The sequence below is a fragment of the Tupaia chinensis genome, unplaced genomic scaffold, assembly GCF_000334495.1.
Source record: "Tupaia chinensis unplaced genomic scaffold, TupChi_1.0 Scaffold000519_1, whole genome shotgun sequence".
Classification (NCBI taxonomy): domain Eukaryota; kingdom Metazoa; phylum Chordata; class Mammalia; order Scandentia; family Tupaiidae; genus Tupaia; species Tupaia belangeri.
In genome coordinates this window covers 449,492-464,168 of record NW_006160032.1, presented here as the reverse complement: position 1 = coordinate 464,168, position 14,677 = coordinate 449,492, and the positions used below count along the sequence as shown (strand labels likewise).

Sequence of the window (14,677 nt, the reverse complement as noted above, 5' to 3'; positions counted from 1 at the left end):
CTCTCAGGCAAGTGTATGCACCCTATGGCAAAAATCACTCTTAAAAAAAAAAAAACAACAAAAAAAGACAAGTCAATAAGAGTTCAAGGAATATTTATATCCTTTCAACTAAAAGATACTCCAGAAATTATAGCAATCATGACAAATAACAACAGAACTTCTTTCAAGTGAAGGCAGCTACTATGAATAGCTCAAAATAAAATGACTAGGTCAGTGCTTCATTTCTATTAAATGGGGACTTTATCTAAGATACTTATGTTCCAGTTGTAGTTAATTAACTTTCCCAAAGACATAATGGCAAAGAAAAGCAATTCAAGAGAGCCAGGAAATCACAAAGTGCTATGTGAGCTCATAAAAGAGGTCAAGAGGAGGTTCAGGATCTGCGACTATAAAATCAATATGGTATTTTGTTTCATATTAAGATAGTAGATTTAACACATTTATCAAATTTTGTTTCCTTCATAAACTCCAGTTTAAAAAAAAAGAAAAAAAGACATAAAATAAGAAGGACAGATGGAACAGGAAAAGAGACAACAGTAGCCAAATTTTGGAAGCTGGAACAGAAAGAGACAAATTATGAAGAACTAGCTGACCTCAACAGCTGAATTTTCACTGGGAACTACACTGACTGACTCTGAAAATCCTCAAAGGGGTGAAATTAGATTTCCAATTCCCCCATACCTCCAGATCTCTGGATTTTATTTATGTTTTTCCTTTTTTTGCCAGCTGGTTAGTGCACTTGCCAGAGAGAAACAGAGACATAGAGACAGAGAGAGGGAGAAATATCCCCCCAATGGGGAATGAACACACCCCAATTCCTTCTCCTCCATTTCTCCATTCTGTTGGGGTTCTGAGGCATACATGCATATGTGCCAGCCTGTTTTTCAAGCCATCAGGGCCAGGATTCAAACCATGTGGTTAGTCATGTGGGATCCAGCTCGACCAGACTAGTCTGCTTCAATGACTAGAGAGAGACTGAAGAAGAAGGGTTTATTCTGTAACCAGTTAGAGAGAGACAGTCAGCAAATACCATCAAACTGTCTTGAAAAACTGAACATGTTCTTGGTATTTATGGGTACAAGATACAAGACGTATAAATCATTCTTCACTACAATCAGAGTCAATAATTTGACTATTTATCCTGACTCCTTCAAATACCCATTCCGGGCTTTTCATCTGACCATTCCTTCACAGATCTCCCTGTGACTCAGTATTTGGTTGGTCAGATGGTTCTCTTTAAGGCCTTTCTTAATTTCAAGATGGCTGCCTCTTGCTGGCCCTTGCTTCACAGAGAAGTGGATGAGTAGGCTGGATGGTAATTGTAGTAACTTTGACCTATGTGAGTACTCTAACATAATCTACCAATAAGTCCAAATTGTTAAGCCTATGTTGTGGGACTATACCTGTACTGGATGAAAACCTATTATATACATTTATGTATATATAAAATGTTACGTCAGTTGTGTTGCATAATTCAGGAAAAAAAAAAAAACTTTTAGAAGTCCTTAGGCAAAAATGAGCGACCAACATAACTTATTTTCTTTGAAATCTTTTAAAAACTTATTTCCAAAATTAAGTGTGCTCATTACAGAAAATCTGCAAAAGATTCTAACAAACCGCAAAGAAAATAAAAGCTGCTGGCAATCTTTTTATGGGACAAAAATCCTAATGTCTTAAAGTAAAGGTAATATTCTTTTTTTTTGAGAGTTTTTTTTCACTATAGGGCTCCTGTGCTCTCCAGACAGACAGACAGAGACATAGAGACAGAAAGTGAGAAATCACCCCCCAGGGGGGATGGTCACGCCACAATCCCTTCTCCTCCATTCTCCTCTTGGGATCTTGGGCATGCACGCACACGCGCCTGTCATGAGTTCTAAGCCACCGAGTCCGGGACGCAAACCGCGGTCGACTACATGGGAATCCAGCTTCATAGCCATTACGCTAACTGCTGGTTCCCAAGTAAAGGTAATATTGATGGTAATAAGCATAGCACCCCTCCTCTAAGCCTACCCTTAGGCACATGGTAAGTTTACAACTCTGTTTGTTAAGATGAGTGTGTAGGCATTTCTGCCCAAGAGCTATGAAACAGGTCATATTCCTTTCATTTAACCCTAAAAAGAACTTTAAGCTCAGAAAGGAAAAGTTACTTGCTACCAACACTTGGTGGAAACCAGATGTAGTCATTTTTTTCAATTTATATAATACTTCCCCAAGTCAAAAGATTCCCTCTTGACTAGCCTACACTTGAATTAAACTTTCCTGCCATATTTATTGTTCATAAGCTGATCTGGTTTTTGAAGAGGTGTTAAAAGAGAAATAAACTAGCCAAATTAATAGAGTCTCAATAGAGCAAATTTTAGTATGATTTAAATTGGGCAGTTGTCTCTGGACAACTCTGGCCAGTTCGTGGTCACCTCAACCTTTAAAGTCAGCAGAACGGGAAAGTGAGGTGTTTAGTTAAAGGAAAGTGTTGTACACAAAATGTAAGTGAAGGAGTGAGGTAGAGAAATTACAGGTTATATTTTTTTTTTTTGAGAGAGAGATTTTCGCTATAGGGCGCGTGCGCTCGCCAGACAGACAGAGAGAGACATAGAGACAGAAAGCGAGAAATCACCTCCCAGGGGGGATGGTCACGCCGCAATCCCTTCTCCTCCATTCTCCTCTCGGGATCTTGGGCATGCACGCACACGCGCCTGGCGTGAGTTTTAAGCCACCAGGTCCGGGACGCGAACCGCGGTCGACTACGTGGGAGTCCAGCGACATAGCCATTACGCTAACTGCTGGTTCCCGAGAAATTACAGGTTATATTTTGAAGTTTGTCTGTATTAACATGGTTTAAAAGGCGGGGGATGTCTATGATTGACTGAAGCCTAGCTGCTATGATTGGCTGTAACTTAGTAACCAGCTCAGAAAAACAGCTTAACATGTACAATTTTAGCTTATTTATAGGAATCAAAGTGTGGGAATACAGTGGCTGTTTTAGGCCAAAATAGTTTAATTTCACAATTTCCCCCCTTTTGGTTAGCCTCTCAAATATTTGAGATTGACCAAAATTTAGGACATTTGTGTCACTCTTTGTCACTATTATAAATGACTTCTTTTGTTTTTAGCATAGAAATTAGAAAGTTTTTTGGTCTTTAGTATGGAATTTATAGGTTGTATTACACAAATCAAATATGATATCATATAGGTTAAATAGGTCTTTTTTGAGCTTTTATGGATTTGGCTGAAACAAGATCATTTAGCATTTGATGGATGGCTGTGTGTGAAGCATTTAAGACTTGAGAGGATAGAGCATACTAGGGGGACTAATGTGACAACTAGGGTGTATTTTTTTTTTTTTGAGAGGTTTTTGCTATAGAGTGCGTGTGCTTGGCAGACAGACAGAGAGAGACAGAGAGACAGAAAGCGAGAAATCACCCCCCGGGGGGTTGGCCACGCTGCAACCCCTTCTCCTCCATTCTCCTCTCGGGATCTTGGGCATGCATGTACACGCGCCTGGCGTGAGTTTTAAGCCACCAGGTCCAGGACGCAAACCAGGGTCGACTACGTGGGAGTCCAGCGACATAGCCATTACGCTCATTGCTGGTCCCACTAAGGTGTATTTTTTAACAAAAGTTTTTATGAAACAAGTTGAAATGAATTTAAACAGGTTAAGGTTTAGGCTACATAGTCAATTTAACAGGATTTGAGCTTAGTTTTTTGGAGTGTGGTAATAATGGAGGACTACAGTTTTTTGAAAATGGTCTGATTAAAAAGGTATTTTTGTTGTTAGTTTAGTAATATAAGTCATAACAACTTAGAAATCTATTGGGGAAAATACAAAGATTTAAAAAAACTTTGAAAAACACAAGACTGTCATTTATCATTTAGGATGTCTATAAATTGACTATCAGTTCTACCTGTAAACACATTTGTTTTTTATTTTTGAGAGAGGGTCCCAGGGTACCTTGCTTAGCCACTAGCTGCTCCTGGGGGTCACTGGAAGTTCTACTTCAGAGTCCACTTGTCACCAACACTGTTAAAAGAAAAATAAACAAGCCAATTTAATAGAGTTAAGTTTTAAGAGAGCAAATCTTAATATGATTTAAATCAGGCAGTTGTCTCTGGATTTCCGGACAACTTCAGCCAGTGTCATGGTCAACTGGACCTTTAAAGTCAGCAGAACCAGAAAGTGAGGTGTTCAGTAAAAGGAAAGTGTGAACATAAAACATAAGTAAGAATGAGGTACAGAAATCATTGGTTACGTTATGAAGGTTTTTTTTTTGCATTAACAAGGTTTAAAAGGTGGGATGCCTGTGATCGACTGAAGCCTCGCTGCTGTGATTGGCTGTAACTTAGCAACCAGCTCAGAAAAACAGCCTAATATGTACTATTTCAACTTATTTATAGGACTCAAAGTGTGGGGGTGTGGCAGCTATTTTAGGCCAAATAGTTTAATTTAACAGAGGTCTGATTTAGTTTAGACTTCAGTAGTAATTTCTTTCAACAATTTTGCTCGTAAGAGGTAGCTGTTTCCTACTTACCTCTGAAAGTGAATGAAATGATTACTAGTCTGTATTAAAAGCTATGTGAATTAAGCAGATACCTTGTCATGAGACATTGTTTCAAGCACATAATACGAACGGTTTAATTGAGAAACATTTAAGATGTGTTCTAATCCTCACACATTCAGGTATATATCTCAAGCTGTTTTCTTATTTTAGTAAAAAAATTTTTTCTGAATTCTTCTTAGATTTTTGTCACAGCGTGGATGCATTTGCTGAAGACAGAGAAAGCATGAGAGGCAAAGTGAGAAATCACTCACCGGGAGAATGGCCATGCTGCAATCCTGTGCGGGTATGCAGCCTAGATACGGGAGGCAGTTATCAGTATGCCTTACCAATTACTTACTAAAACAGGCTAACACATACCTTAGTTACCAGGGGCTCTGCAGAGAAGATCTGTAGGGCATGGGAAACATCCTGACCCTGACTAGGTCATGCAGTGTCTGTTTTATATATTTATGGCTTACACACCATCCACTTTGATGCATACGCAGACAGCCTTCCTTGGAGTTACAGAAGAACAGCATAAGTAAACTGGCTTGACCTATGACGCATAACAAGATCACGCATGATTGTAACAAGGTCAAAAAACGTTTACACTAAAGTCCTTATCTCTAACGGTAGAACTTCAACTGCATTCTTGAAAGCCTGCAAACAGTTCACTGTGCCTGCAAAAATGCATAAAGAAGCTCAGCATGACTGAGCAGCACAGCTCGTCCGTGTTCACCTGCATCTCTGCTTCTGCCATCTTTCTTTCCTTCCTTTCTCTAACTTGCTTCTTTCACAGGACCAAGTCCCAAGGACAGACACTAACAATATTACCATCCAGAGAGATGTTACTCTTAAGCTTGATGGCAGACACGAACACAATCCCTTCTCCATTCTCCTCTCAGAACTTTGGGCATGCACACACACGTGCCCAGCATGTATTTCTTGCCACAAGGTCTGGGACTTGAACCACAGAGTCAGGCATGAGGGAACCAGCCCTTTAACCACTTTGTCACCTGCTAGCCCTTTTTCTGAATTCTTGTTCTGCAAATAATACACATTTGAGGCCTATAGCATACACTTTAAGAGCTTGTGGTATAATCCTTGGATGTACAAAATAGAGTCTCACAAACTTTTATAAAACAAGCTTATTAATAGCATGCCCTAGGTTTAGCTGGTAGTGTGGTAGTTATGGCAGCTGGATCCCATACAGCCAATAGTACAGCTTGACTCCTGGACCAGTGGCGTGAAAAACATGCCAAACATGTGTGAAAAGAGAAATGCCGTGTGTCCACCCTCTCACTGCCCACCAACCCCCATAAGTACACACACCCTCTAGCAACAATTAAAATGAAGGTCTAGCTTTACAACCTAAAGTCATCAACAGTAGGCCGATCAGATAAATTGTGAATGTATCCCTCACTGATACAATGGAATAAATGCAGCCAAATAAATGGTTGTCTTTGTTGCTCTGCTGGCACCTGGTGTGCCATGGGCCAGGTGTGGTCCACATGTCTTGGCATGAGAACAGGGTCCAGGGACACTCAGCTAGTTGATGAAGACCTATGTGATGAGAATAGGGAAGGATCTAGTCGGTGAGTTTAGAATGGCTCTTACAGATGGATGGAGCAAATAAATAAGTATATTAAATAATGGGAAATAGATTTCTGCCAGAGAAAGGAGCTATACAATGGAAAACAGGAGGTTAAAATAAGCCCTTTGGAGCAAGACTGGAATGGGAGGCATCAGTGTGAACTTATGGTGTCTTACATACTCAGAAATATCAAAGTTGTCCAGATCATGAAACAAAAGACCAAGGGACTGTTCCTGATGGAAGCTAAAACAACACAGGAACTCCCTGAGAAATCCTAGGCCAGAGAAACCTAAAAAGGATGTTATTGAGGTCCAGCAGTTGGTGTAATGGCTATGTCACTGGACTCCCATGTAGTCGACTGCGGTTCGAGTCCTGGACTCGTGGCTTAAACTCAAGTCAGGCACATGTGCGTGCGTGCCCAAGATCCCGAGAAGAGAATGGAAAAGGCATTGCAGCATGGCCATCGCCCACTGGGAGCTGATTTCTCGTTTTCTGTCTGTCTCTGTCTGTCTTTCTGGCAAGCACGTGTGCCCTATAGCAAAAAACTTTCCAAAAAAAAAGGAAAGAAAAAAGGATGTTACTGAACAACTGATGACATTTGAATGGGCTGTGTAAATTGGGTAATAGTTCTGAATCAGTGTTAATTTCTCAGTTTTGACATATGAGGTATATGGAAGTATATGCTTATGTTTACAAAACATACAGTGAAGTATATATATTACACTAAGTGGGTAATGAAGCATATCTGCAATTTACTCTTTAATATATTTATTTTTATTTTATTTATCATTATTTATATTTTAAATTTGACCAGACAGACAGAAGAAAGGGAAAGTGGGAAAGTAAACTGCTAGGTCTGGGACTCGAACCATGTTCAGCCACGTGAGAGTTCAGTGCCTCAATCACCATACCACCTGCTGGCTCCTGCAATTTACTCTTAAGTGGTTCAGAAGAGACTATATGTATCAATAAATCCAGATACACATTGTATTAAGAAAAAAAAAAAAAAACAAGATAAATGTGGCTATAGCCAATCGGAGAATTGAGAAAGAGCATTGTTTATATTATCATGGCAACTTTCTGTAAAAAGGATATGTGGATATACTCATGGACTAATATGTAACAATTCCAAGTGAAAAAAAAAAAAGAAATGCAGCTAAGCGTATTGTGCTACTCTGGAAATAAAGGGGAAATGGTGAGAATGTGAGCATGTTCCCATGCTGTGAGAGCCTATTCAACAGCGGTCCCGACCTTTTTAGTACCAGGGACTGAGTTCATGGAAGACACATTTTCCATGGACAGGGGAGATGGTTTCTGAATGACTTAAACCTCACTCACCAGTTGCTCACTTCTTGCTGTGCACCCCAGTTTCTGTGCAGTACCAATTCATAGTCCTGGGGTTAGGGACCCCTGCTCTATAGGAAATGTAGTAACTAACTTAAGAAGGAAAAAACAAAACAGAGTTTATTACTTTAGTGGTTGCCCAAATCAAGTCCAAGGCTCATTACCTTAAAACCCGAGTGCAAAGTATTTAAAAATATTGAGTTGTTGGGAAATCATGACATGTTTTTGCATAGAAACAGAAAAATATATGACTTTTCCAACAACCCAATAAGTTAGCAGGCTTCAGTTTTCAAAATCCTATCAAGCAGGTCCAGGGTAGGACTCAGGTTATCAATACAGTGTCCCCAGTTAAGGCCAGTTTGGGATGTGGTTGGATCCCATATGGCTGGCTGTATGGTTTGAGTCCCAGATCCAGCAGCCTAAAAAAACACTGGGTTCAGTATGTGTAGCCAAAATCCCAAAAGGAGGGAGAAATGAAGAAAGGATTGCAGTATGACCATCACCCAGGATGGCGTTTTTTGTTTCCCTGTCTTGCTTTGACAAGTATATATATGCCCTCTGGCAAAAATTCAAAATAATTGGGGCCAGCAGGTGGCATAATGGTTAAGGCACTAGATTCCCACCTGGCCGACCACAGTTCGAGTCCTGGACCCAGTGACTCGAGAAGCACATTAGGTGTGTGTGTGCCCAAAATTCCAGGAAAATGGAGAACAGATAGTGTGGCATCCCCTTGGGGAGTGATTTCTCACTTTCCCTCTCACCATCTCTCTCATCCTCTCTCTGGTGAGTACACAGGTCTTATGGCAAAAACCTTAAAAAAAATTATTTTTAAAAAGTCCCCAGTTCATTTTAAAAAGTAATATAGTTTGGGAACTGTTGCTTTAACCAAATCACCCAAATCTGTTCCTCTTAAAACTCACAATTCTAGGGGCTAACAGGAGGTAGGATGGTTAAGTTACTAGACTCCTATACAGCTGACTATGGTTTGAGTCCTGGACCTGGAGGTTTCATAATGCCTGGCATGTGTGCATGCTTGCCCAAAATCCCAGGAGGAGAAAGAAGGAATTGCAGTTTGGTCACAACCCCAGGTGGTGCTTTCTCACTTTACCTCTCACTGTCTCTCTCTCTCCCCAGTGAGCACACATGCCCTATGGCAAACACCTAAAAAAAAAAAAAAAGACTTCAAAATTCTAAACAAATAATGAAGTTTGAAATACTTCATATATGGGGTCCAGGAGGTGCTGCAGTAATTTATATGGTGGAATCCCACATGACAAGATTTGAGTCCTGGACCTGGTGACTTGAAAATCATGCTGGGCGTGTGTATGTGTGTGCTCACAATCCCAAGAGGAAACTGGAGGAAAATGGGTTGCAGCATGGCCATCTCCCCTGGTGGGGGTCATTTCTCACTTTCCCTCTGTCTCTCTCTCTGGTGAGCACACATTCCCTAAAGCAAAAACTTGGGGGCGGGGGGACTTTGTCACGTTGGGCCAGACCATAACCTAGGGTTAAGGAGCTGGATCCCACGGGGATGACTGTGGTTTGAGTCTCAGACCCAGAGGCTTGAGAAACACTCTAGGCACATGTGTGTGCATACTCAAAATCCCAAAAAGATGGAGAAACAGAAAAAGAATTGTGATATGACCATGCCCCACTGGGAGTTCTTCCCGCTTCTCCTTTTCTCTCTGGCAAGTTCAAGGGCAAATTAAAAAACAAAAAAACTACCTTGTATCTGATAAAGAAATAAGATAATAAGCTGGAGGAGAAAATATCCCAAAATGTGAAATGAGAAAACGTGAATTAGGCTTTGCACCAACCCCTGAATAGAAGCCAAATCATATAAGTACTACCCTCCTCGCTTCCTTATTAAGGACCTAAAATACTGTTGAAGCAAGGGTTACCTCAAAGTTACAGAAAAGTTCAAATGCTCTGCATCTTCAGAAGACTCTGTGTCAATGTATAATGTAACAAAATTTTATAGCTGTTTACTTTCAGGTAAACAACTCAGTAGGAACAAGTAGATTCAATATGTAACATTCTAGATTTCAAGTGGAAGGTTCACCAGTGTTTACTGTTATCTTATATCTCAATATATATTAACTACATCCTTCTCTATACTTTAGATGTTACATGATGAGAATGTAATTTTAAAAAAATTAAAGCAACAAGGATCAGTAGATGGAGTAACAGTTACTTCACTGGACTCCAAAATAGTTGACCACAGTTTGAATCCCAGACCCAGTGGCTTAAACTAACACTGGGAGTGTGTGCAGGCATGCCCAAAATCCCTTGAGGAGAATGGAGAAGGGATTGTGGCATGGCCATCCCTCCCACACACACCCGCCAGGTGAGTGAGTTCTTGCTTTCTGTCTGTCTTTCTCTTTCTCTCTGGCAAGTGCATATACCCTATAGCAAAACCATCTCTTTAAAAAAAAAAAAAAAAAAAAAAAAAAAACAAAACAAACAAAAAATTAGGTTAGACTGTTTCCTCATATTTAAAAAGAGAAGTAAATATAAGAAAACAAAGCAATACATGCCAGCAGTACATATTTATTATTAGTCATGAATGGTCAAAAGACTTACAAGGTCCATTATTAGTACAACCAAGCATATGAAATATCATTTAGCAACATGGAGTGTAAAGGACAGATATATATTCATGTTTAAAAAAAAAATCCACATACACACACACATTCTCTCTCTCAAGTGCTCACCATACACTGCTACAAAGCAGGTGGTATCAGGCTATAGAAGTTCCAATATACATAACAGGTTGAAATATCTCAAGCATAAAAATTGTACTTAAGTTGCAAAAATAAAGTTTCTTTCTTCAAACATTTTGATCTGAGCTCAAGCAAAGCAAATAATGAACACCAATGATTTTCATACTATTTCACACACTTTAAAACAATCAACATAAAAGGGTCAACAGTTGCAAAAAATAAACCCTGAAAATATGAAGGTCACAGGAATGAACAAAGCATTTCATCCATAAAAAGGTTTACAGCAGATCAGTTTTTCATCCTGGCTCTGAAATATTTAAGAGTCATAATTTACTAAACTCAAACAGCAAGTTAAGCCAGAACAAAGAAAGTGATAAACAGAAAAATCATTACTGTGAACAAAGCATCATTGCCCTTTAGTTTTCTATAGACAATTTTACTAGTGCAAGAGCATTATTTACCTGAAAGATCATAAGAGTCACAATTAAAGAGTACTCATACAAAACTATTTCCTTTTTTTCTTTAAAAAGTGCCACATACTATACTTTTCATTTAAAAAAAAAAAACAAACATAGAAATTAATGAAAGACCGTTTGTCTCCATCTCTTATCAATGAGGAAAGGCCAGAGTGATTCTTTGATTCCAATTCGAAATGGTGTTCGCTGGCCAATGCCCAAGGTCTCTAATTTGGAGCAGTCAAGCTGAGCATTTCTTGGACGCTGTGCTCCTAAGACAGGGCTGTCAGTAATCTTTAAAGAGAAAACAAAAATAAAAATCAATAAAAGGGGACACATCTTAAGTTGTTGTGTTTCTCTGGTACCTTGGTTCTTTTTAAATAAATAAATAAGCTTATTTAATTCTTCCATGAGTAAGAAAGAGAGAAACAGCACTCCCAACAGGGTCTTCATGCCATGGTCCACCCTCAGCCTCAGCCAGCTTTGGTTCACAGGCATGCGCCCATTTAGGGTATTTAGGAAGGTCTCTAGATGCAAGCCTAGAAACTATGTGGGTCAGCTTTGCGGAGCATCACATTCAACAACTGCATCACGATCTGCCCCTGTGTATTTCTCTATTTCATGTCACCTTCAAGGCAAGAAATAAGATTTAAACATCACTGAAAGAACCAAAATGTATGCCATAATCAAACTAGTATTTTTTCTATAAACTCAATCAATATGTATGTGTTTCTTTACAGATGATAATTTAGAGAGAAGGAGCACTATACACTGCCAATATACAAGCAAAGTTCACATTGATTAGTACTGAAAAATGAAGTTTCTAACACATTTAAAACAAGACAAATGGGCATCAGCAGTTGGCCTAATGGCTATGTCACTGGACTCCCACGTAGTCAACCGTGGTTCAAGTCCCAGACTCGGTGGCTTAAACTCACGCCGGGCGCATGTGCGTGCGTGCCCCAAGATCCCGAGAGGAGAATGGAGAATAAGGGATTGTGGTGTGGCCACAATCTGTGTCTTCCTGTCTCTCTCTCTCTCTCTCTCTCTCTCTCTCTAGTAAGCGCATGTGCTCCCTATAGCAAAATAAAAAAACAAAAAACAAACAAAAAAATAAGACAAATGTCATCAATAACATACACTATGGTGATGGAAGAAGTGAGAAGGTTTTAAATGCCATGTACTTACAGGTCTTAAGTGACTGCTGGGGAGGTTAAAGGCATCGGCAATTGCACACGCCATTTCGTACTTAGTCATTTGTTCATTGCCAGACCAGTGAAAGGTTCCTTTAATCGATGGGTCCTAAGAACAAGGACACAAAAAATTTTAAAAAGTTTCAACTTTTTTTAGTTGAGTGGAATGATGGGATTGACAAGAAGCTTTTAAAAGGTCCAGGAACTAAAATGTGATCTTCCTTTTTTGTAATGTTTCCTATAAGATATCTAAAATCAAGGTCCTGTAAATATTTACAGCTAAAACATAAAAATGAATTTCTAAAATTTAACATTAAAATAAAAAATATATACATATATATATAAATGACTTCAATTTTATTTACATCCTAAGAGAGTAAAACCAAAACAGAATAGAAACCCATATCAGGATTAACAAGGCTAGCCAGTTGCACAGTTGGTCAGGTGACTAGATTCCACATGGTCAACTGAGCAGTTCGAGTTCTAGACTTGGTGGTTTGCAAAACTCGTGTGTGTGTGTGTGTGTGTGTGTGTGTGTGTATGTGTGTGTGTGTGTGTGTGTGTGTATGTGTGTGTGTGTGTGTGTATGTGTGTGTGTGTGCGTGCATGAATGCTAATGCCCTATAGCAAGTATAAATGAACAAAATAAAATAAAAATAAGCAAATCAGTTAACTGTTACAGTATAAACTTAAATATAAATTTTTACATATTAAAAACTCTCACCATGCTACAGTCTAGGAAACCAGTCTTTAATCTTTCTTTCTATGGATATTCTTAATGCTAACCTTTTAAATGATTAAAATGAACTTCTGCTGAAATATTTTTTTTTAGAATTATGTTTTAATTTTATTTATTATTATTATTTTTTAATTTGACCAGAGAGAGAGTAAGAAAGCAGGTCACCAGGTTCAGTACTCAAACTACAGTTAACCGTGGGGGAGTCTAGCACTTTAATACCACCACCTGACAGCCCCAAAATATTTATTTACTTTTTTTTTTAAGAGAGGTTTTTGCTATAGGGTGCGTGTGCTCGCCAAACAGAGAAACAGAGAGATAGAAAGCGAGAAATCATCCCTAAGGGGAATGGCCATGCCACAAGCCCTTCTCCTCCATTCTCCTCTCAGGATCTTGGGCACACACACACACGTGCCCGGCATGAGTTTTAAGCCACTGGGTCCAGGACGCGAACCGCGGTTGACTACATGGGTGTCCAGCGACACTGCTGGTCCCCCCAAAATATTTTTTTAAAGTACAAATAATTCTTAAAGTGGCTAATATGATAAATTCTTAGATTCTTCTTTGTCATTACAGGTATCTTAGCTCTTCTTAAAAGACATTACGTGAAAAATTTTGTTGTTACCCAATGGAAAAAACTTCAAGTTTTCCATCAGCTTGCTATTTAAGAAATAACGGGATTTACAGTATGTGAGAAATAAATTCAAACACAGGAGTATATTTTTTTACTATTCATTAATATAGTCTACTCTCTGTAAAATACTTTTGTTTGGTCTTCCCTAGTTTTAGAAAAGCACTCTTGGGGCCAGCAGGTGGCATGGTGGTTAAGGCGTTTGGACTCCCACATGGCTGACTATAGTTTGAGTCCTAGACCTGGCAGCTTGCTTTCTCACTATCCTTCTCTCTGTCTCACTCTGGTCAACCTCAAAATAAAGAAGTAAAAATAAATAAGTAAGTAAAATCATATAAAAATAATTCTTAAAAAAAAGAAAGAAAAGCACTTTTAACCTATTAACACTCTAACAACAGCCATGAAGGTTGATGCATAGAAAGAAAGTGGATCTTCACAAAGATGGAAGTTAGGGACTCTCCCTTCCACAAACTCTCACCAGCATTCTCTTCTCAGCTAGCTGCCGACACACAGTGGCCACGTCTTTGACATGTGTGGGGAACCTCTGCTGCCAGTGGTCCATGTTCGCCGACTTGTTGCTGAACTGCACTTTGTCAAACATGACCGTCACAGCACTTTCTTCAAGCTTTTCAACTTCCCCATATAAAACAGGAATCCTTAAAACAGCAGCTCCTAGGGATGAATAAAAGCAACTATTTTAAAGGTGACTGATTCCTTTAAATTTTGGTAGGATGAAGTCATATGGATTTAAAACAATACTAAAGTAGAAATCTTTTTAAAGAATTATTTTATTTAGCTTTTCCTTTCTTTCTTTAATTTAATTTTATTTGCCTAGAGGACATAGCACGCGAGATAGACAGACAGAGAAAGTGAGAAAGCAAGCCACCAGGTCCAGGACTCAAATGGTGGTTGGACATGTGGGAGCCCAGCGCCTTTAACCACCATGCCACCTGCCAGCCTCGAAAGTAGAAATCTTTTAATAAAAATATACTAAAACGGGGGATAGCAGATGACATAGTAGTTACATCCCCACGTGGCCAACTGCTGTTTGAGTACCAGATTCAGTGGCTTGAAATTCACGCCAGGTACATGTGCATGTGTCCCCAAGATCCTGGGAAGAGAATGAAGGGATTGCAGTGTGGTCATCCCCCTTGGGGAGTGGTTTCTTGATTTCCTTGTCTCTATCTCTCTTTGTCTCTTTCTCTCTCTGTTGAGTGCATACACCCTAAGACAGAACGACATCTTAAAAAAGAAAAATCCTAAAATAATATAGCTTACCTGAAATAATGCCAATTTTTTTTTTTGAGAGGTTTTCGCTATAGGGCACGTGCACTCGCCAGACAGACAGAGAGAGTCATAGAGATAGAAAGCGAGAAATCACCCCCCCCCTCCCGGGGGGATGGTCACGCCGCAATCCCTTCTCCTCCATTCTCCTCTCGGGATCTTGGGCGCACACCCACACGCAC

At 39.4% G+C, this 14,677-nt stretch overlaps 1 protein-coding gene across 1 annotated transcript in view; it reads right to left on the bottom strand.

The window, feature by feature from the left end:
• Positions 1 to 10,003: 10,003 nt before the first annotated feature.
• Positions 10,004 to 14,677, bottom strand: part of MAT2B (methionine adenosyltransferase 2 non-catalytic beta subunit) — a 22,125-nt gene continuing 17,451 nt past the window's right edge. The window contains exons 5-7 of the mRNA XM_006156848.3: positions 13,690 to 13,883; positions 11,840 to 11,953; positions 10,004 to 10,945 (exon numbers count right to left, since the gene is read on the bottom strand). Of these exons, the coding sequence (XP_006156910.1) occupies positions 10,775 to 10,945; positions 11,840 to 11,953; positions 13,690 to 13,883 (479 nt within the window). The 3' untranslated portion in view covers positions 10,004 to 10,774. The remainder of the gene's footprint in view (positions 10,946 to 11,839; positions 11,954 to 13,689; positions 13,884 to 14,677) is intronic.